This window comes from Diadema antillarum, unplaced genomic scaffold (genome assembly GCF_040938485.1).
Source record: "Diadema antillarum isolate AM-2024a unplaced genomic scaffold, OU_Dant_1.0 seq00001162_RagTag, whole genome shotgun sequence".
Taxonomy (NCBI): domain Eukaryota; kingdom Metazoa; phylum Echinodermata; class Echinoidea; order Diadematoida; family Diadematidae; genus Diadema; species Diadema antillarum.
In genome coordinates, this window is record NW_027271971.1 from 817,784 (window position 1) to 840,430 (window position 22,647).

The window sequence follows — 22,647 nt, forward strand, 5'->3', positions numbered from 1 at the left end:
ACAGATTATAATCTGTTTAAACAGATTAGTTGAAGTAATGTAATCTGTTTAAACAGATTAGTAGAAATACCGTAATCTGTTATTACAGATTATAATCTGTTTAAACAGATTAGTAGAAATAGTAGTTTTTTTTTCTCCGTGGCACTAATGGTCTTTCGTACAATGTTGCCAGACTTGACATAATATGCTTTCTGGCTAATTGAACGCAATGAAGCACCTGGCATTATGCTAGGTATGATTTGGCTGTTTTTAGCATAATTCTGGCATAATTTCCACAGAAAGGAATTATATCCAGGCTGTTTTTTGTACATGTACTGTGGTACCTCTTTTTGGTTGGTTTAATTGTTTCGTTAAGGTGCCGATTTTTGGACGCTCCTTGACGCTAAAAAGTGGTGAAGACGTACTTTGTTGTTGTTGTTTGTTTGTTTGTTTGTTTGTTTGTTTGTTTGTTTTGTTTTGTTTTGGCGATTGAGAGCCACAGTTCAGTTGGGAACATAAAAGTTGAGGCACCGCGTTTTGTAGTAGAAAGAAATGTGATGACCTTTTGTTTTTGTTTTGTTTGTTTGTTTGTTTGCTTTGATGTGACATATTTTCATCGCATTTTAGCATAATTTTAGGCCGCTTCAATTCACCCCATCCCGTGTTTTTTTGCTGGTCACTCACTCGACACAGTCTGTTCACACTGCGGGCATGCGCTGCGTGCACAAGCACGAAGCACACGCAAGCGAAGCAGTGTATCAACGGTTCGTAAGTATTTTTTATCCTATTGATTTGTAACTATTCTTGAGCTCCTAGAGTTAAAGACAGTAAAATAAATTTATCATCACATCTGTCCCCAACAAATAGTTCGAAAGACAAGGCGTTCTAAACCAACTATAACAGATCGATTCATTGACTTTCGATAATCGGATCCCCCATGTATGCACCATCGCCTTCATTCAGTGGATCAACGTCAGGCAGAGACATAGTGGATCCCAGCCATCCCGCGGCGGCGCGCAGGCCCGGCGGCCCATTACTGTATATTGCTCAGGGCTCCTGGCGCCTTCGTCAGGATGTACCCTAACTGCGACAGCCGCCACACGCAGTGTGTGTGCGTGTGGCGGCGCGGTCTCCGGGGCTAGATGTACCCGTACCCGTAGTGTGGTAAAGCGGGGACCGGGGCCTTCACACAGTAAGGGCTAGTTATAGCACCGCAATTAATCAATTTTACAAATATTTTGTTTGCTGTGAATAGCAGAATATTATGCCAAAACCAGAAGGAAAGGGATATGCCGATGAACAGCTATTGCAGAGGCAGAGATGTGTTTAGAAACTTTACTTTTAATACGTTAGGCATAGAGTCTACACTGTAGGCCCCAGGCCCTAGGCTATATAGGCACCTTTTCATCTACTCATGTAGGCCTACTCTAGTTACCAGTATTCATGGTAACAGTGGTGGGCTCCCAGTGGTGTTTCATGAAGTTGAATTTAATTTAAGATTGACTAAAAATCATGGTTTTTGCCGCTGGTTTCTCTGTTCAATTCCATTTGCCTTATCACCACCCACTTAAAATCATCATTTTAATGTTTACAGAATAATTCCATGGCATTGTTATCTAGACGTCTATTCATTTTTATCTTGTACAGTTGTAGACTAAGCTAGTCTATTATTTATCAATGGCTACATCAAAAGTGTCAAAAATCTTTTCATTTGCCAAAACAAAGGGCAGGAACATTGAAGACACACACAGTAGCACAGCATACCATATTTTTTTTACAGTCATTTAAAGTTTGACTTAATTCTTTGTGAACCCCCCACCCCAGCAATGTCAAGTGACAGAACGTTGTGATCTGTTGGCAATAGCAATATGAACAGTAGACAAGTATTAATGGTAATACATACATTTGTACAAAAGTAGGTTAGGAATATTGCATGAGTCACATCTTAGTCTCACTCTCACATTTTTAGAATTTAAATCATTACAAATGATTGTGGAGATGTGTGTGGTAAAGGTGAGTTGATGGAGCTAATGACAATGTGCCATGACACTTTCTTTCTTTCTTTCTTTCTTTTCCATTTGACACACATCTGAGTCTGAATAGCTTACATAGATTTGACTCAGTTGACTAATTTGACTCAACTTTCATTTAGAATGCATAGATTTGATATGAAATTTGATTATTTATGATAAAGTGCAGAGCCATAGGCCTGTATTCTGATAATCACATTATTATGAACAGTAGCAATCCATGTTATTAATGTCAAATGGAAGCTTGTGCAATTAAAAGACCATGTGTGACGAATCTCTCTGTGATATAAATGATGAGGAAAGATGAAAGGGCTCAAATAAAAAGTTTATAGAAACTACCAAGTACCACTGGGACATTCATTTATCATAGTCTGATGTGTGGGTTTAAAATACACTATAACTTGTTGGTAATGCTTTACATTTAGCTCCTGTTTGAAATAGTTTTGATACGGGTGGCTCCACACGGAAAAAAGATGGATAACCTCAAATACATCTTGAGTTCTACAGTGTAGAGTCATGGTCTAGACCTCAAGATCTAAATGTTTCCTGTCCATGGCATGGTTGTAATGAGAAGAGTTCAAAGGACTCGATTGTAAAATGTTACTGGAAATTACGACTAGAGAAACAGTATGCTCTATATGTGGGTGTAATATTTAACTTATAGTTGAATGGTTTAAATTTAACTCCTGTTATCAATGGTTTTGATACACAGCTGTAGGCCTAATGGAAAAAAACAGCAACAACAAAACATGGATAATCTCCACTGAGCCTACATCTTGAGTTCTAGAGTCTAATCTAGACCTCTACATCTTGAGCCTTAACCCGTTGAGGACGGTTTGATTTTGATACAACACGCAATTTCCATAGACATCTGCCCGAGTATACTCGGGACTCGTCCTCAACGGGTTAAAGTAATAATGTTTTCCTATCCACGGCATGATTAGGACTTATTACTGCAGCCTATTTAGGACCTATCTATAGACTATAGACAGGAATGCAAGTAGAGTCTATATTGTATAGGCCTATGATTGAAGTAAACGAGCTTGTACACAAACCAACAAATAATAAAATTGTGCAGTGGAGTACCAAGTTCTTATCAATGAAAAGATTATCTCAAAGATTATAAAGCAAGAGTGACACATTTGATCGTAAAATGTGCTGTTATTATACTGGTAACTTTTTTTTTTCAGTCTACTCCTGTGTTACAAGCGAGTGCCCCCACCTCCCCTGACAATAAAAGGATAAGCTGGTTGTCGATCCATGAAAAGAACAGTAAACTGAGCTTCACAATAGCGGACCACAACAAACGATGTCTAAATGTGCTAGTGCCCTAGGGCAATATATCCCCCCCCCCCCCCAGCTCCGCCAGCTGTGATGGGCAGTGGTGTAAGACTAAAAGTGACAATTGATTTTCCTTTAACCCGTTTAGGATGGACTAATTTTACTATAACATGCATTTCCCATAGGCACCTGCCCAAGCATTCTTGGAACTGGTCTTCAACAGGTTAAAGTGTCTTCTTTTATTTGGCGCCTGAGATCTCAGGAAATGAAATCCTACTGCGGTACCGGTACAAACTTAATTTTTTCAGTTGCAAATTTTCTGTGGTACCAGCACATTTGATATGTGATCATAGTCTAGGAAGATTAAAACCTGTCATTGAAGCCTATTTTATAACTGCCATAATGACTTATTTGTGTTGCTTTTAATAGAGGGAACATGACCCTGATTTTTCATTTTTTTTCTTTAATCGTGGATCACACATAGTCCTACTGCCTGCTACTTTACCTGGCAAGCAAACAAAAGAGAACAGAAAGAAAGTAAAGAATGTCATATTGCTAATTCTGTACCGCTACTCATTTTCAGTGAAATTCCCAGCAATTAAATGCATGGAAAGGTGGCTGATACAGTGCTGTATTTGAAATGTCAAAACATCTTTGGAATTGATTTTCTATTTGTTTTTCTTTTAATAGTATGCTTAAAAGGCCCTACACTGGGGGTCACAATCTTTACTCCCCCCCTTTTTTTTTTCCCTGTAGGCTGTCATTGCAGCCAATATTCATGTGGATCTTGTACAACATACAAACATACACTTTGTATGTAGTGGCTACTGAGGTCAGGATATAAGCAAGTTCCCAAGGGAGCATTTGTATACAAAGTTTTAAAAGTAGCAACAATTAATCCCTCAAGCAAGATTGTAACACCACATGAATACCCTTTGCCCATCATTTATTTTTACACATTTAGACAGTGCAATTGAATGCAACACTTGTCTACAGGTACCAGTATCCTGACTGGAGGTGAATATCTACATGTATAGACATAAATAGTTCCTGACCTGACCATGCGAATAAAAAAAGGTACCAGTCAGCCGACCAGTCCAAGTTTAGAAGATCATACGACAGAAATTCTTTTTCGTACAATAAATCAAGAACCCCTTGTTCAAGAAGGTTGTTGCAATAAGTAATTATATTCAATGTTTTTTACCCTTCTTTCATTTCATAACACATTTTGACAATGCCAATGAATGCAACCTTGTCCTTATGTACCAGTATCAAGTGTTATCCAGCGGATATAAATATTCTCTTGGCAGACCAAATTAGTACCAGTACCAGTACCACTACCAGTCTAAGATCCTATTCTAGGCCACTAGTCCTCTACAGTAGCTTCCTGGGAGTTGTTCTTGATAGCCTCGGGGCATGCGCTACATACACTGTATTGCTTTTTTACTCTGCCGATCTTGCTTTTTCTCAGTCACAACAGAAAGCCAAAAATCCATACTGGAACAAAGGATGAACATCTTATACAAGTCTGTGCCAGAACTAAAGTCCTGTCATTATTGCACACTCCGAGCTTTCTTTAGGACGGTCAATACTGCTGCCCTCGTCTATCTAGGTAAGTTCTCACGCTGTGTTGTTTACATACCGTTTATGTATCAAGTGTGACCAATGCTGGATTGTGGTTGCTGCTGAAATCATTTTCATTTTCTTCTTGTGTTTCTTGCTTCTTTCTATTGTTGTGGTTTTTGTACCGTGGTCCTTTTCTGGTACATGTAAATGGGTCTGATACAGGCACTCATTATGTAGAGATGATTAAATCCCATTTCTTAATCGTGTGAAGTTTAGAGAATTTGTCTCCTCCCCCCCCCCCCCCCAAAAAAAAAAAAGAAGAAGATATACTAGTAAATGAAGAAGAATGGCAAGATTGAGACTACCAGAGACATATTGTTTGTAGTTTGTTGTTTGCAGTTTATTGTGTATGACTTGTTTGCATGCACTCGGTAACTTCTAATGTAATCTTGTTTTTTTCCTTCTTTTGACCAGGTCAATTAGTGAAGATTTCTCAAAACAGAATTTCATATCTCCACAAATGTAGCCACCATAAGCCTACATGACAGTGTGATGACTGGACAAGATTTGTATTCACTTCTTTAGATTGAAAATGTTGTTTTAGAAGTACTGTACAGTTGTATTTGGGTTTATTAGACAGATCTTGAACAGAGCATTTGTACATTTAATACAAATCACATCAACTTGTGCCATTTTAAACACTTAAAGGTCCCTGCAATCCGAATGTACCGGTATGTTGACTTCTATTGACACCCTTTGGTCTATACATGACAGTGTGATGACTGGACAAGATATTGTATTCACTTCCTGATATTGAAAATGTTGTTGTAGAAATATTTGAGTGAGACAGATATAATTGAACAGAGCATTTGTACACTTCATACAAAACACATTAACTTGTGCCATTTTAAGCACTTAAAAGGTCCTGCAATCCAAATGTATGTTGACTTCTATTGATGCCCTTTGGTCTATACAAAGGCAAATCACTATTGAAATACATGAACTTCATAGCCATCATATATTTTTAATCATGTTTTCTTATCATTTTTTTTTTTTTTGAACTAGGGCTGTTAAGCCTCACCTCTTGAAAACAACAATGCAGATAACAACAACAATCCTCTAGAGTATCTTTATTCATATTCCCGCTGCACATCCTCCTCATGTGACTTGAGCTGAACAATAGGCACACATGCATCTATCTGCCTAACCATTCATTGGTTACTATGTCGAATATTTCTCAGAAACATTTTCATTTTGCATTTGTGGGTATTAGTGCAGTGTACACGCTAGTAATGAATGGTTTAGCACATACCACCAAACAGTGTCTACTTGTATTGCTCAGCTCGGGTGTTACAGGAGCATTATGTGCAGTGAGAATATGAATGAATTGAATGATTGAATAAAGATGTTCTGGAGGATTTTTTTTTTTTCCACAGAAGGGGCTTAACAGGGTGCAGAAGTACAATATTTAATATGAATGCATGTTTTCATTAAGTGTTGATTTGGTTATTAAAATGTATGAACTAAAAGGCATCAATAGAGGTCAAACACATTTGGATTGCATGGACCCTTTAATCTGTTGAGGAAGGGATAATTTAGTGAATTTCTACCTTTGATTCCATTTCTCCCCATATTTTTACTTGTGACATTTGTTGTTTGTTTGTTGTTTTTTGTTTGTTTTGTTTTGTTTTGTTTGTTTTGTTTTGTTTTGTTTAATTTTTTTACCACAGGCAATAACTTGGCTCTATTAACTCTATCTTTATTTGTGACATTTTTTGTTTGTTTGTTGTTCTTTTTTCTTCGTTTGTTTGTTTTTACCCGGCAGGCAATAACTTGACTCTATTAACTCTTTATGTGCCGTAGTGTAAACTCCCAGTGTGCCACATTATTCTGATTGGGAACAGTAACGCAGTCGTGCTTTGAGAGAGCATTCTGTTCTTCAAATCTATATACTAGTAGTAACTTTTATAGATTTGTGTTACCCTGGAAATGTAATGCACCAAATTGTAGAGAAAATGTCAAGCTTGCTTTATGTAAATTGTATGACAAATCTGCACATGATTTTTCTTTCTTTCAAGTGACCTGTAGCTACATAATCGTAGAGGCATGACTTCTGCACAAAAGACAGTGACAGGAACTTTAATAATTACTTGCAAATCCCCGGGCTGCCAACACTGGAAACTAGTTGAGAATGAGACTCCCATAGGCCAATGCTATAATTTAGGGGTCAAAATGAGTGAGATCAATAGAAATGCATGCAAATGAAAAAGAATAAAGTTTTAGAGCACTTGAGAAAAGACCAAAATGTGTGAGTCTCACGCTCAATGCGTGAGAGTTGGCAGCCCTGAAAACCAGTAGGGGAGCATTGCTTGATAGTCAATCACCAAATAAAAAGCAAGATACATGTGACAGCAATGGAATATTAACCCATTGAGGACGAGTCCCGAGTATACTCGGGCAGGTGTCTATGGGAAATGCGTGTTGTAGCGAAATCAGTCCGTCCTCGACGGGTTAAGAAACACTTCCATGGTACTGTGGCATTTGGCAATTTACACTACAGAGTATACATATGTATCTATTGGTGTGATAGGGCTCGTGCATTTGAGCAGAATTATGCAAACTAATTGGCACGCCGTCAACTGAGCCGGGCAAGCAAACGTGGCACATAAAACTCAAGAAAAACAAAACAAACCAAAGACATGTCACGGTATCAACCGTGCATCCTCAAAGTAACTTTGAAAACGGGCTACCCTCTACATTGATCTTCATGCATGCTTTTATGAATGGATCCAGAAATGAGGGTAGCTCACAAGCATTTGTGAGGGTACCCTTTGGTTGAAAGCTCTTGTCATTTCATGGAGAGCCCTTCACTGCTTCAGTTTGTGGTTAATTTTATCTAACCGGTAATACCTAAGTATAACTCCAGCATTCTTATTTCACTGTCTATGTCAGGGCCTGTGCGAACATACAGAGACTTGCATAAGTGGTGACCGGTGCTGCTGTTGTGAGAACACTGCATTCTACATTTAAGATTTGTGTGCGGGTGGTACAAATTTAAAGTCAGCAATGAGCTGGGATAAACATTGGACTTCCATGAAGAAAATCATCTGCTATTAAAGACTACTGTTCCTGAGAGAAGAATCTTGTTTTAAAGGTACAGTATTAGTGCTGAAAGAGATTTATATCACTTTCAGTTTATTGACATTTTCTTCTTTTTTTCTGCAATTTATAATTCACTTTGCATTGCCAAGTAAGTTTTGAAAAGCATTGTTTTTCTTTGTAGTTTAGCTCATTTATTCCGTAGACCAACTTTTATCATTCCTCTTGTGAAAGAGGTGAGTGCAGAGTTCTATGTTTTGTTTTGCTTTGTTCTTTATACAAAGTTACTGTGTTGAATTGCAGGCTTCTTTACAAGTGGAAGTTTTTGTATTCTTCATTTGGACAAGGTCACTTTACTGCCTACCAAGCTTAGAATAATTATTGCCTTTATTGTGTCCATTTTGTGTGGAGTTTTGTAACTTTAAACTCATCTAGAGTAATTATGATTTTCATGTATCTGCTTCCATGCAGCCATTGGTATTCTTTTACTTTTTGTTTCAGTTTCCCCAAGGATATGTGTATGTCTGCCTTTTCAGAACTTTCACAAGTTTTTGTCAATTTGATATTAGAATGGACCTTGATTTGCCATTCAGTGCATAAGAAAATTTACATCTGTGAAATTTGATAAAGCTAGACCCTTTCTTCCATCAGCATAAATGCTCTTGAAACACAAACTTAGATCTTTTCTTTTTAAAACATGTTGTGATAGTCTTTTGGACGACAGTAGAGTGCCGGTCTAAATGCGTTTGATTATTATTATAGTGCTTAGGTTGATAAAAGAAATTTTTCCATTCACAAAATCATTGTCCCATTTCAACAAGACAGATATCATGGTCTCACATAAATTGACCTTTATTAAAAACAGTTTTAATACTAAGGGGAATATTTCGAATACTCATAAAATTTGTGATAGTTTGGTACCATACTTCGGCCCTTGCTCATGCACTGTCAATTTGGAGATAGCTACCTATGAAACTTTTGCCTTCATCGTAATGTATACTCACCACCTCAAATATTCCCATTCATGTCTAGTCAATTCATGGCCAAGTGAAGAAGGAGAACTATAGACTAATTATAAATGTTGTGTAACTCTAACCCATGCGCTAACACTCAGTATTCCATGGGAATTCTTTCACCTGGCCTTCTGCCTACCAGGTCGGCAGACGCAGGCATCTGTGTTTACTCAAAATAATTAGACAGGGCCAGCATGTTATTTGCGTGCCAAATCAGGCCAAACTACTCGTAGCCAGAAATGTACACACGCAAACACACACAAAAACACGCACACTCATGTTCCAGTGTGTAGAGGTGGTGAATGAGGAACAGATGTTTTAAATACTCTGGCAGTCTTTGAGCTGTTTAGTTTCAGTTGATTTCATCTGATGATGTTTCATCAATAATCGTTTTTGTGAACTTGCAGGGCAGGAAAAGATTGCAGTGTAAGGCTCCAAGTCCATACAGTCTTCAGAAATTAAGGTGAGTCTGTAAAATCCAAATACACATCAATTAAATGCGTAATTCATGTAAGTTTTTGAATCATCTTGATTGTCTTATCTGTATTTATACATAAAATACAAAATACAAAAATGTACGAGTATGTGGTTCATAACATGAGTATCTCAGAATTCAGAAAATTGTTCATTTGTGATTGTTTTATGCTTTTATACAAGGTGTATTTGTCAGAATTGTGTAAAATTACTGCATTGTGGGTGAATGTTGTTCTCATAAACTAAATTATGTAAAAATCTTTCTACATCATGTCTTTACTAGATTGATATTTTTAGTGCATAAAATACTTCTCATGCAATCTCAATAAAATAAGGCCCAGTGTCTATCTGTCATTAATTGTTTTGATAATGAAATTATACTTCCAGATGAGCAGGATATAAATGTGTAATTACACAAAGTACCGCATAATCCGGATTGTGTGGAATAAGAATAGAGTTCAAATTTATGAAATTCTTCCGTCGAGGTGTTTCCATGTATGACACATCAGTGACAGTTTGAGGAAAATTGACAAATTTATGCCAAAGTCATGCATTTTTTAAAAAATCTTTCAGTGCTGCCATTGCTGGATGAGAAGACTACAGCTTGTAATGTCACATACATTAAAAATATAAAGAAAATTAGCATTTGTACACTTTTATCGGATATTATAAGAGCAGTTGAATTTCTCTCAAAAGGTAAAGGGAATTATATCACCCTTTAGCATGTCAGTAACAAGTCAAGGGAATTGGATGTACATTTGTACTTTTTAACCCCTCCCCCCAAAAAAAAAAAATTAAAAAAATGCGGAATTTTCTTTACATTTTCCTTATTTAGTGATTACAAGGTGATATTAAATAAAAGAGTATTTTGATGCTAGAGAGCAAAAGTAGGTACATACACATAGTATATTCTTTCTCAATGATAAACAGATTGCTTTCCCACATGGTGCAATGTATCTCTGTATTGGAGTATTTTTGGGATAACCAGGACATATTGAATGAACATTGCCCTGATTTAAAAACAAAATATGTTGTCTAGTGAATGAATGAATTTATGCAAATGATTTCATGTGGTTTGTTCTTCATTGCAGCAGCTCGTCTTGTCTGACCGAGTGAAAGCTAATTGTACTGTGTCATCATGAATAGCAATAATAACGCTACCAGCAAGGATGCGGTCTGTTTGGAACAGATACCGTTCACCAATTCCAGCGTTCCCCAGTACTACTCCTCCTGCGCTGACTCTGGTGAGAAAAATTCCAACGGAGGAACACCAAGCACCCGTGACATGGGGGAAGGTAAGGCTTTATTAGTTTTAAGTTATTACATTTTTCCTGTTCAGTCCAGAGCAATAATGATATTATGACGGAAGATGTACGATCACTGTCAGACCACGCAATAGTGTAGAAGAATTTTGCTCTTTCAGAAAATATGAAAAAACTCAAAATTGATGAAGTCAACCAGTTTCACCTATTTTGATTTGTGACATGGGGGAAGGTAAGGCTTTGTTAGTTTAAGTTACTAAATTTTTCCTGTTCAGTCCAGAGCAATAATGTTATTATGAAGGACGATGTACGATCACTTTCAGACCACGCAATAGTGTAAAAGAATTTTGCTCTTTCAGAAAATATGAAAAAAAAAACCCCTCAAATTAACTAGGCGAACCAGTTTCTCTTATTTGGTTTGTCACACAAGTTTGTGTGAATTTTTGTCTATTGTATGATGCATGGTCAAATATACTGGCCTTAGGACTTTACATGCAATGACTGATGATCTGGTTTCCATAGACAGGTGAGTAACCATTGACATTTTTGTCGCTAAACACAAGAATCTCATCATTTCAAGAGCTGATGGGTGTGTGACATTCTGAAAGAAAGGTGTATCACTTTGAAATGTGAGATGCAAATATAAAAGAAATCAAAATCATTATATTTTGGCTTCGTGAATCAATTTGCTTAGTTGTGATGCCAAAATATGCATTAATTTGACTTTTAAAAGCAAGATTCATGTTGAATTTTGCCCCAAATTAGCTGTGGCTGTGGTATAACCTGTTTGATGCGACGTTCATGATCATACCCATTACAGTCAACAGTTGGTTGTTGGAATGCTAATTCTGTACTGTAACTTGGGGGGTGGTAGTTTCGTGAAGGTATTTAATTAGTATAGTGTTAACAACTAAATGTAGTACTTAATAGTGGTGGTAGTGTGGTAGGAGCAGTGGGAATAATGTTGGTGGAAATGGTTTAATAGCGTATATAGTAATGGTGATAGTAATGAATGACAGTGTAAGTATTGGCAGGTATTGAGTGTCAGGGATAATGTTGGCTGTACTTAATGTACAGTATAGTGTGTGTCAATAAAAATAGTGATATTGTCATTAACATTATTGGAAGAGGTAATATTGTGATTAAGAAGTAGGAAAAGTTGCCTCTTTACAGCTAGTACCTGAAAGTTTACCACAAGTTCCGCTTTCATCATTGGAACCATTAGCCTTAACGTCCCTATCTACTCAAGCTAAATTAGCAGGCTAAATAGGTGCAGTGTACGAATTGTACTACATTGTTGTGTACATTCATCGAGGCCATACTACATTGTATGTATTCTCATGGAGAAACAAATTAAAATTATGCGCAATATTGAACAGTCTCATTATCAATTTTTGAACATCAGTATAGGAAATTCAAATTGAAATGGAGATGGATAGGGCCTAATGCTTTTTTTCCCTGAGATGTTTAGAATACCAGTGATAAAATAAACCCACACTCACACTCACACAATAATGTTGTTTGAAAAAACAGAAGTCATTCAGGTGCAAGTTTCTTCACTTTGTCTCTCCTCCTACAAATTAAATTTGTTAAGATTGCAACTGCTGATCTGTAAATTTACAAGCATGTCAGAAAACTTCTTTCAGAAGTCATTCAGTTTTCACTGTTTTGTGTTTTTTTTGGTGTTTTTTTTTACAGTAGAGCCATTTCGCAGTCTTTTGGGTGCAGCCAAGCCATGATGCTATATATATATATAAATATACACATCAAACATGTTTACTTGGAAAATATGAAGTGCAAATAGATGAAAAAGAAATTCCAGTATTTGTGATAAAGAGATGGTGTAAAGAAGTCAGGCAATTATGTTTATATTTGTTTGATTTGTGAAGTTGCATGACATTTCACAGATTAATGTGATGTGTCTGATGGGAACTGAACAGCTGTTGTCTGTCACTGTGAAGGCCATCAATGCATCTGGGGGAGGTAGTTTAGAGAACATTTCAATTTTGTGCTGTATGTTTCATGCACATACAAATTGAGATTGCTGGAACAGAGTAAATGCACCAGTCAGCTGCATTAGAAATTCCATGCCCAGATGACAAAGAGCAAATATGGCCTTTGGAAAAGTGACTTTGTGGGAGGAAATATGAAGTATGCCTGTGTTTGAAACGGCTTGTTTATGCCAACGATTGCAATCCAAACTTGGACTGTTTGTTTGAGATGAGTGTTTGCACGATCGACTATTATGAACATAACATGTAGGTCTACGGTTTATATAGGCTTTCAACAAACTGCTTTGTACAAAGTTTGTATTAGTCTTCTCAGAACCTTTAAAGTATTATAGACAATTTAACATCAATCCACCAATGTCATTGGCAGATTAACCTTGACAATTGTGAAGTATACATTAATTCTTATATCATTCTCTATGAATTCAATTCTGACTCCTTGTTTTTGATTGTATGCTCTCAGAAGTGAATATTGTGCATAAAACATTGTTATGCATTTTATTAATGAAGTCCATATACACTGCAGCGCATGCATTATGGAGAAAAGAATGCACACACACATTAAAAAAAAAAGAATGTAAATCCCTCTTCATCTTTTCACTCATTCATTTCATCTACATTTGTAACACACATCTTGAGAAATGATGGATAGTAACAAATATTTTAACATTCTGTGTATTCAGATTTTAGGTGATATTTTGTGATACATATGCTGTAACAGATCTAAGTCATTCTAGTGTATGTCACATTCATATTGGATTTAAAGATAATGTGGTGGGGGGGGGGGAACCTACAGAAAAGCAGATGTCTGTTAGGGTAGGTCATCAGAAAGAATATCAAACACAATCACTCACACATGCATGCAAGTACACCTGGGCAAACAGCCTAGATGGAAAGTATCCCCCCTTTTTTTTTTCTTTGCGTAGTTCTTCCATCTTAATCTTTCACACTGCCATGAATGAAATACACTTTGGAGGAGCCAGAAGAGAGAGAAATGTGATGATTATGAAGGCAAATTGACAAGTTGAATAATGTGTGGTGGTTTATTGTTTGTTTGTTTGTTTGTTTTTTGCTTTTTTTTTTTTGGTTCTCTTTTCCTTTACTGTATATCTTATTATTCTTACTTGTAGTCATTGGTTCTTGGTAACACTCTTTCTCTTCATACATGCGTATGTCGCGCGATTTTTCTTTTATCTTTTTGTATTTTTATAAACATCTCTTTAAGTAGTTTTGAAAGAAAATCATGATCATGTCCACCATAAGTTTAGTAATCTGTATTAATCTTTGAATTATATTCTAGTGGCACAATCTGATATAATGTCAATGCATCTTCAGTGTTTTCAACCCCACCCCCTCTCTCTCTTCTTGTGATCTCTCTATCTTTATCTTTCTTTGATCCTCGCTGCTCAGGTTTACTCGAAGAAGAGGAGATGAGCATGCGCGAAACATCTCGATGGAGAAATGCCGCTCTGGCTGTCTCCTGGATTTCTGTTGTTGGCCTCTTCATCATTGGAGTATGCAGCTTTGGTAGGTTCTCAAAAGATATTATTAGGAAATTACCTTGTTGGAAAACTGGGATGTTTGGTTGTTGTTCTTTTTGTATTTTTTTTTTCATTTGAAGACCTCAAGACATGGGCAACCACATTTGAAACTGAGCTACTGTCAAGGAGTAGAACATAAACCTACAGATGTATTAATCCCCCTGATCATTATTGTGTCACTGTATACCTGGATGAACTTCCCATCTGATGGGGTAATCTTCAGGTCATCAAGTTCATGGGGGGGGGGGGGGGACTGCTAGTAAAAATCTTTTTAAAATTGGGCACCTTTCAATATTCTACAAGTGCATGTACATGTACAAATTGTGCTATAAATGCTATTCATCATCATTATCAAATTAAGCCAAAGTGATTGCAGCTGTATGTGCACATAAGGAAGTTGAGAGTGACATTGAAATGAAACCAGGTGTACACAGAGATTTTCAATCCCCATAATCTCTGTTGTCATGGTACTGTAAGTGTGTGTTAATTGTCCTTTTCTTCTCTCTTGCATTTGCATGATACCCCTGTCAATATGTATGGTGCAGTGCACATTTAGTGAAATAATTGCAGGTCATTGGTATTGCAAATTTGTGTGGCTGAAACAGCCAACTTTATTGATTCTTTGCTTGCTTGTGTATTTGTCAAGTCATTATTTGAAAGTTGAATAACCAAGTTCAGAACTATTATGTTTCTTACAAGAGGATGATGTGCTGCAAAACTATAAATGAGATGTTCATACGATTTCATTGCAGTTGTCTCTGGCTCTACGAACAGCTCGGCAGCATTTGGATTTGGGGTATGTAATCCATTGCACTATCTAGAAAACTGCAAGTGATTGTGAATGCGTGATAATTTTTGCAAGGCTTGTGTTCTTCTGAACTGGCATGAATAATGAGAACAGATGAATGCCTTTCAGAGAAACTGATCATGTGAATGTGTGCAGAAATGCATTATTCCACTGAAATTATTGTAAACTATTCATAATGTTGACTAAAATAGCCCCAGTATGAAATACTAGTCGCATGAAAGTTTCTGCTTTACTGTATTATGTTTGATTGTTGTGGTGTGGTGTCACTGTGTATGATTTTTGTGGCTTGGTCATCTCCTTCTATTTGAAGGATGAAATATTAAATATTTCATCCTTCAATTTTACAATGTCTGAAGAACCCACCCTAGAAAGCTCCTTGGGATATTTGCAACATGTATGAGTATGAAATACAGGCAAAAAGTTCCAGTGCATAATTTGAAAAAGTTCCTCATAATCTTAACTTGATATCTTCTTGTTAACTCTTTATGTGCCACGTTCGCACGTTCGGCTCAGTCAACGGCGTGCCAACTTCGCATATTCTGCTCAACAAACAAAGCCGGCAAAACCGATCGATAAATCGCTAATCCCGCGGTACAATCAAACAGTTTCTCGCGCTTTTGTTCCTCTGACATACGGTTTGCATTCTATGTGGTGATTGACTATCAAGCAGTGTTCCCAACTAGATTTGCGTGTACATTCTAAGTTTCTATCACTATTTGTGACCGTGCACCTCAAAACGAACATAAAGTCGCACACACTGATTTTGCGTGAGGACTGAACATAAGTGAAATGGGTCAACCTAGACGAACTTGTTTTTTTCATATTTTCTGAAAGAGCGGGTCTTCTTTTACATTGTGCTAAAATTTGGTATCATAAAACGGGCAGGAAAGTGTGTTTTTTTAGCAGTTTATCTCGAACATTTTTGGTAGAATAGTGTGATTAGGTGTGTCTTTAGAATCCCTTTTCCATTTCTGAAAAACCTTGTCCACACTCTTCACTTTCAACTCAAATAACTTTTGAAAGGATAGTGCTAGTGCTTTGAAAGTTGGCATTAATTATGGAAAGAATGTGTTAATGAGGCATGCTTAATTTCAGTTTAATTTGATCATCCCTTCATTGTTGTTACTCTGGTGGTTTACTTCCTGTTTTTTGTCCTATTCATCGCACAGCCAGCAAGGTTTGGTATAAAGATTAAGCGCTTGAATAGACACTGTACTTCAGAGCCTCTTTTCTCAGTTCACACTTTTCCTGAGTTTGTGCTTTCTTTCCAATATTTAGATAGGTTAGGAGAGTCCATTTGATTTGAGTTATACATCATTTTAAAGCTTAAAGTCTGCTCTTTCAGAATATGGTCTTAACTAAAAATTTATATCTGGCGACTTTTTCTTTGTTTTGAGGTGCAGGGTCACATTTTGTGTGCAAAAGTCATGCCTTTACAGTAATGTAGCAACTGGTAATTCAAAAGAAAAATTGAAAAATAGAATTGTTATACATTGCATATACGTAGAAGCAAAGTTTGGCATTGCTCTTTAACTTTACTCACTATTATGTCCAGCTTGACAGAAATTTGTAGAAGTTATACAAATTGGAAAAACAGAATTCTTTCTCAAAGCGTGACTACCTTCGTGTCTCAGAATATCATGGCACACAGGGGGTTTCCACCATGGCACATAAAGAGTTAACCAGTTGATGATGAGCTATTGTTGCTCTATATACATTTCAAAAAGATGCTTGCAAGAGTATACTAGGGGTTTGTCTTCAGTTCGATGGATTGAATTTGCACAACTCATTTTAGTATTTAGTGAGTGTGTTTATGTGTCTGTGTCTCTAAAAGATGATCAAATTAGCTACATGTATGACATTCAACAAAATGTTGAATGTCTAAGAAATTCAAGCATGTAGGTCCTCATTAGATATCATTGCAGGTAGAGGTAGTTTGATTGAAAAAAACAGACATGTTACCAGCATTCATCTCGTCAGTGAATTTAATGGGAGATGGGAAAGCTACATGCTTATAAATTACCTTAAAAAAAAAAAGGTCCAGAAATGATAATGATGTCGGCATTAACAAAAAAAAAAAAAATGATTTTGCTTTATGTACAACCAGACTGTACAAGCATATATTGCAGTTTGCAAATTTTTATGTGATGTACACTATTGTAGGATGGAAACTGAGTTTGTGTGCCAGTAAATTTCAAATTTATGAAATAGTTTGGTTGATAACCCAGTGCTTAACATCCATTTATGAGGTCAAAGATTCTTTATCTATACACTGTATGTCGGAAATCTCAAATAACAGCTTAAACAGGAAGAAAGTTTAATTGGTACCCAGTCAGTGTAGTATTTAGCTTTCAAGTCACCTTTGTCCTACTTGGAGTTTCCTTTGTTCTTCTGGAAAATTTTGCAATTTGCATCATTCAGCTGTTTTCTTATAAAAACCAGAAGTTCAGGCTGAATCTGATTTTTCTTGTACCCTCCATTAGAGACATTGATTCAGTGTGATGTACTTGAAGAGAATTTAAAAAAAACGAAAAAGTGGAAAGTCAGGCAATATACGCTTAAAAAAAAAATGACCCAAAAAGTCCACTTCAATGCCAGCTTAGAGTCTCTATTTAATGTATTCAGTTGGCATCTATAGAAGAAAAAATACAAAACAAAACAATAAAAACAAATGCACACACACACAACACACACATACACACACACACACACACACACACACACACACACACACACACACACATACACACACACAAACACACATTTTGGAACATATTGCTATGAGCAGAAGTCATGTTTGTTAAATTCAATCATCTAGATTACCAATGCATTGTCATAGCCAAATACACTGTACACTATCTATATTTATATGCTACATGTACCACAGTTTGACTGCCTCCTTGACGTTGGAACATCAGCTGTGGTTCTCTGGAGGTTCATGGGCTCTGTAGGAACAGTACACTCTCCAGAAAAAGAGAGAATGTGAGTATATATGGCCTATGATAGATCATCATCACATTTCCACCCAAGAGAGTGTGAGAGGCATTATAACTTACAAGTACATGTAAAGGTAATGTTTTATATTAAACTGTTTGTTATCAGTAGCAATCATACATACAGTAAATTTGAAGAGTTTGTTCGCAAAATCCAATAAGTCCATATTTGCCAAACGGAGATATTTGCGATTAAAGGTAAAAAAAAATAAGGAGAATAATTAGAAAATTTTTGCTTCTTTTGACCATAACCTCAAAAATGTAACTTTATATGTAGTGACCAATATATAATCTAAGAGGTATTATTTTGTACTTTATGACAGAGATGGTACTTCAAAATCTTCAAAAATGGACTTATCGGTTTTTGCGAACATTACTCTTCATTTGTATCTGAACTGTTTTAGTATTTACTACTCTAAGGGTATGCTGTAGAAAAAAGACAGAATACAAAATAAAAGACCGAAGAGTAACATCAAACAATGATTTGGCAGAAAACAATACAAGTGATTATATCCCTTATGAAGTTATGTGAAGTTGTTTCATACTTGAGATGTTTGGTATATTACGACTCTGTTCAATGTGACCCTAATAATTTTATAAACCAGTGGGCTACTACTCTTGACTGCTACAAAGGTCAGAGTCAAAGTCATTTACTCAACCAAGGAAGACTCTCATACATTATAAGTCTGCAGCAGCCCTTGGACAGCATTCATCTTGCTTCGAGCTTCTTCTGAACATTTGAATGTAATCAAAACAAATTGGGCAGAGCAGACAAAAACAAACAAACAAACAAAACCTCTAAGGGTACCTGGCTTGAAATAGAAATTTCCCCTGAAAGAATCTGTAGTGTGTTTTGAACAATCAATGAACAGAAATCCATCTTTGAGCTGATGAAGTTGGTGAGAGTGAAAAAGGCTACAGTTAATTCCTTGATGGCACCTTCTCTTGCATATCTACAATCTATTGATATCTTGGAAAAAGATACATCGCCCAAACTTTCTGGAATTTGTATGAATGAATCTTTTTACTTTGTCTTAGTATGTGCCAACCCATTTTCTCCATTGCATCTTCAATACGCCCATGATAAAACAAAATTTATCAACTTAACTCTTTAGAGGGAGTGATTTTTTTTTTTTTTTTAATGCACAAATCATGTCGGTATTTAGCGCAATTGTGCATTCTTGACATTAGATGATTCATGAAATAGGTGTAATTTCATGCACAAAGCACATATCTTATTAAAGCAGTTGATATCAAGCCATTCATATGTTGATGATAATAAAAAACAAATTTATGAAAATGGCACAGTTTCTTTATGGCTAATCAGCAGGAGAGGTTTTTTTGTTTTGTTTTGCTTTGTTTTTTCCAGTGATCTCTTGTGCTCAGTTTCTGTCTGTGATTTCCAAACATTTTTAATTTTTTTGTTTATTTATGTTGGTTTTGATTATTAGTGTAAACTGGATGCACAATAAACGTTTCTCCCCTGTATGTCGTACTGATGCTAGTTTTGGCAGATTGAAAAAATTGTCAATGTGTAGTATACACACCCTTGGATGACACTGCATTTTTTTTTTCTTCTTCTGCTTTTGTAGGTGTCACATGATAACTTTTAAGTATGCTGCCTGTCAGACTTTACGTGTAACCGTACCCATGAATTTATTTCTTCTCCTAAAAACATCCTGAAGGCCACATACACTGTACATAGCCTTCATGCAATTAACACCCATCAAGCTTTTGTGGGGCATGGGTCAAAGTTAAAAAAAAAGTGCACGTTCTCTGTTATGAAACAAAGGTGATCATGTACAGTCTCTCAAAGTGTGTCTTTAAAGGGAAGGCAAACCCAAAGAGCAATATGGATTGAGTGAAAGTAGCAACATTAGTAGAACACATCAGTGAAAGTTCGAAGAAAATCGGACAATCAATGCAAATTTTATGAATCTTTAAAAATTTGGTGTTGGAACCCCTGGATGAGGAGACTACTAGAGGTTATGACATATGAGTGGACCACAATATAAAGAAAATATAAAGAAAATTCCACAAAAATTCATTTTCATGAAAATTATAAAAATTCCATCAACTTTATAATGACATATGTTAAGGGTGGCAATTATTCCCCCTGCTTTCTGAAAGCGGTTAGTCAAGTGCTCTTTCATAATGCTAGAAAAGTGAATTTTTTGTGGAATTTCCTTTATGTTTTCTTTGTATTGTTGTCCACTCATACGTCATTACCTCTAGTAGTCTCCTCATCCAGCGGTTCCAACACCAAAACTTTAAACATTCATAACTTTTGAATCTATTGTCCGATTTTCCTCAAACTTTCACTGATGTGTTCTATTATAAATGCTGTTGCTTTCACTTAATCCACATTGCTCTTTGGGTTTGCGTTCCCTTTAACCTCGTAAAGATGCAGTATCATAAATTTTTGCAAGTCATCAACTTTAGTTTTGTAATGTGATACATGAAGTGCAAGCTCTGCCTTGAATCACACACGGATATCAGTACCAGTAAACCTATACTTGAGTAATTTGTGGAGGGCATACCAGGTACGTTGTACATTTGATGATGCATGGATCTGGTATGCAATAGTAATTCATAGCACACATACACCAGACATATGTAATTAAGAGGGCGATATGCATAGAATTGATGTTCAAATATCATGTTGGCCTTGCTACACTTGTAAAGCCACAATACACTGTGGCTTCGTTGTTTATTGTCTACATACAGCAGTACTGAGTACTGACACTGCCGGTAAAGATTGAGCTCATCGTGAAAATGCATTTGACTCTAGCTGGTATGTTCTAATGCTGGTATGGTCTCACACACTGCACACGTGATCTTGCATCACAAAACCAACAAAAGGTTGCCAGACATGGATATTTCAATAGTTAGGGTGAATTCTGGAAGAGCAGACTTTAAGCTTTAAAATGACATATAACTCAATACAAATGAAGAGTTTGTTCGCAAAAACCGATAAGTCCATATTTGCCAAATGGAGATATTTGCGATTAAAGGTCAAGAAAAATAAGGAGAATGATAAAAAAAATTTTGTTTCTTTTGACCATAACTTCAAAAATATACCTTTAAATGTAGTGACCAATATATCATTTAAATGGTATTATTTTGTACTTTATGACAGAAACCGTACTTCAAAATCTTCAAAAATGGACTTATCGGTTTTTGCGAACAAACTCTTCAAATGGACACTCCTAACCTACAGTGTATATCTGAATATTGGAAAGAATTTACAGCACCCTCTAGAAAGTGAAGTTTAGGGCCTACAAGTATGCATGTGCTGAATCTCACCCTGTGGTGCTCTATAAAATGAATGAAAAAAAGGATATAAAACTTTGTAGCAATGTACAACAACAGAGGGATTGTTATGCTGACTTTTCCCATGGTAATGCTGTAAACCATTTTCTTACTACGCGTAGCTGCCCTGAAACTACTAGAGTGCAGGTGTGGCATTGACATTGAAGTCAAAATTAGCACCATTGCAATGTCAGTAAAGACAGACCACCGTCTTTTCTTTTTCGTAGCTGTCCTCAGAGATAAACCAAACATGTCAGAAAATGCCAAAGCCCAGTGATTCCATGTACATGATTGTGAAAAATTGATAGTTTTATGATTGGCTCAATTTTTTTTTTTTAAAGTTAAGTAGTAAGTAAGGACTTGGATCTGAAAGAGAAAGAGAAAAAGAAAAATACAAAGAAAAATCTTAACATGATCTTCTCCATAAAGGAAAGCCAGCATCTATGTTGTGTGTTGATATACGTGCGTCACTTGATTTATTACCCAGCAGTATGCACCTCACCCACTAAAGGAAAAACTAGACCCAGATACTAGTATATCTGAAAAGAGGGAATGTGTCCTACATTGATAGAAAACATTTAGCAAAGTTTGAAGGAAATAGACAATCCATTCAAATGTTTAGCCTTTTTTGAAAGTTTTGCCATAGTAGAGTCATTGCGGGATGAGAAGATTACAACTGTTTCCGACATGACGTATGTATGTATGATGAAGCAAAGAAAATATGGAAAATTCAAAATAAATTTTAACTGTTCTATCATAATGAAAGAACCCGTTAACATGGTACTACTGCTTTCAGGAAGCAGGGGGAACAATGTTACCTATAAACATGGAGTGCATGTGTTAGTAAAAAGTCAAGGGGTGCATATTTTTCATTAAGAATGAAGTTTTGTGGAACTATCTTTATATTTTTTTTCTATCATTGTACATAATGTGACTGAATAGTCTTTGCATCCAGCAATTATGGCTGCACCGAAACTGTAAAAATGTGTAGCTTTTCAATTGATTTTTTTGCCCTTTGCCAATTTACACAATTCAAATGTATTATTCAGGTTCCATTCCACTTTTAACTTTTTATATGCCCAGTCACTAGTAGAGTAGCTTATCTAGCTAACAGTTTTTTTTTTTTTTTTTCAGCATTCATCAGTAATTCATCCAGTCATAGAGGCTTATATCAAGCCTACTCATGTGTGGCTATGTGCCTCATTCCAACAGGAATGCCATAATGACACAATGGAAATTAAGAGTATTAAGGTAATCTCTATTCATTGACGATTAGTTTC

General features: G+C 36.2%; 1 protein-coding gene across 1 annotated transcript in view; it reads left to right on the plus strand.

Annotated features, from left to right (window-relative positions):
• Nucleotides 1-692: 692 nt before the first annotated feature.
• LOC139744355 (transmembrane protein 163a-like) overlaps nt 693-22,647 on the plus strand; it is a 31,173-nt gene continuing 9,218 nt past the window's right edge. Inside the window, exons 1-8 of the mRNA XM_071654796.1 lie at nt 693-747; nt 4,762-4,902; nt 7,809-8,010; nt 9,376-9,431; nt 10,534-10,737; nt 14,124-14,240; nt 15,007-15,050; nt 17,950-18,044. Coding sequence (XP_071510897.1) covers nt 10,581-10,737; nt 14,124-14,240; nt 15,007-15,050; nt 17,950-18,044 — 413 coding nt within the window. The 5' untranslated portion in view covers nt 693-747; nt 4,762-4,902; nt 7,809-8,010; nt 9,376-9,431; nt 10,534-10,580. The remainder of the gene's footprint in view (nt 748-4,761; nt 4,903-7,808; nt 8,011-9,375; nt 9,432-10,533; nt 10,738-14,123; nt 14,241-15,006; nt 15,051-17,949; nt 18,045-22,647) is intronic.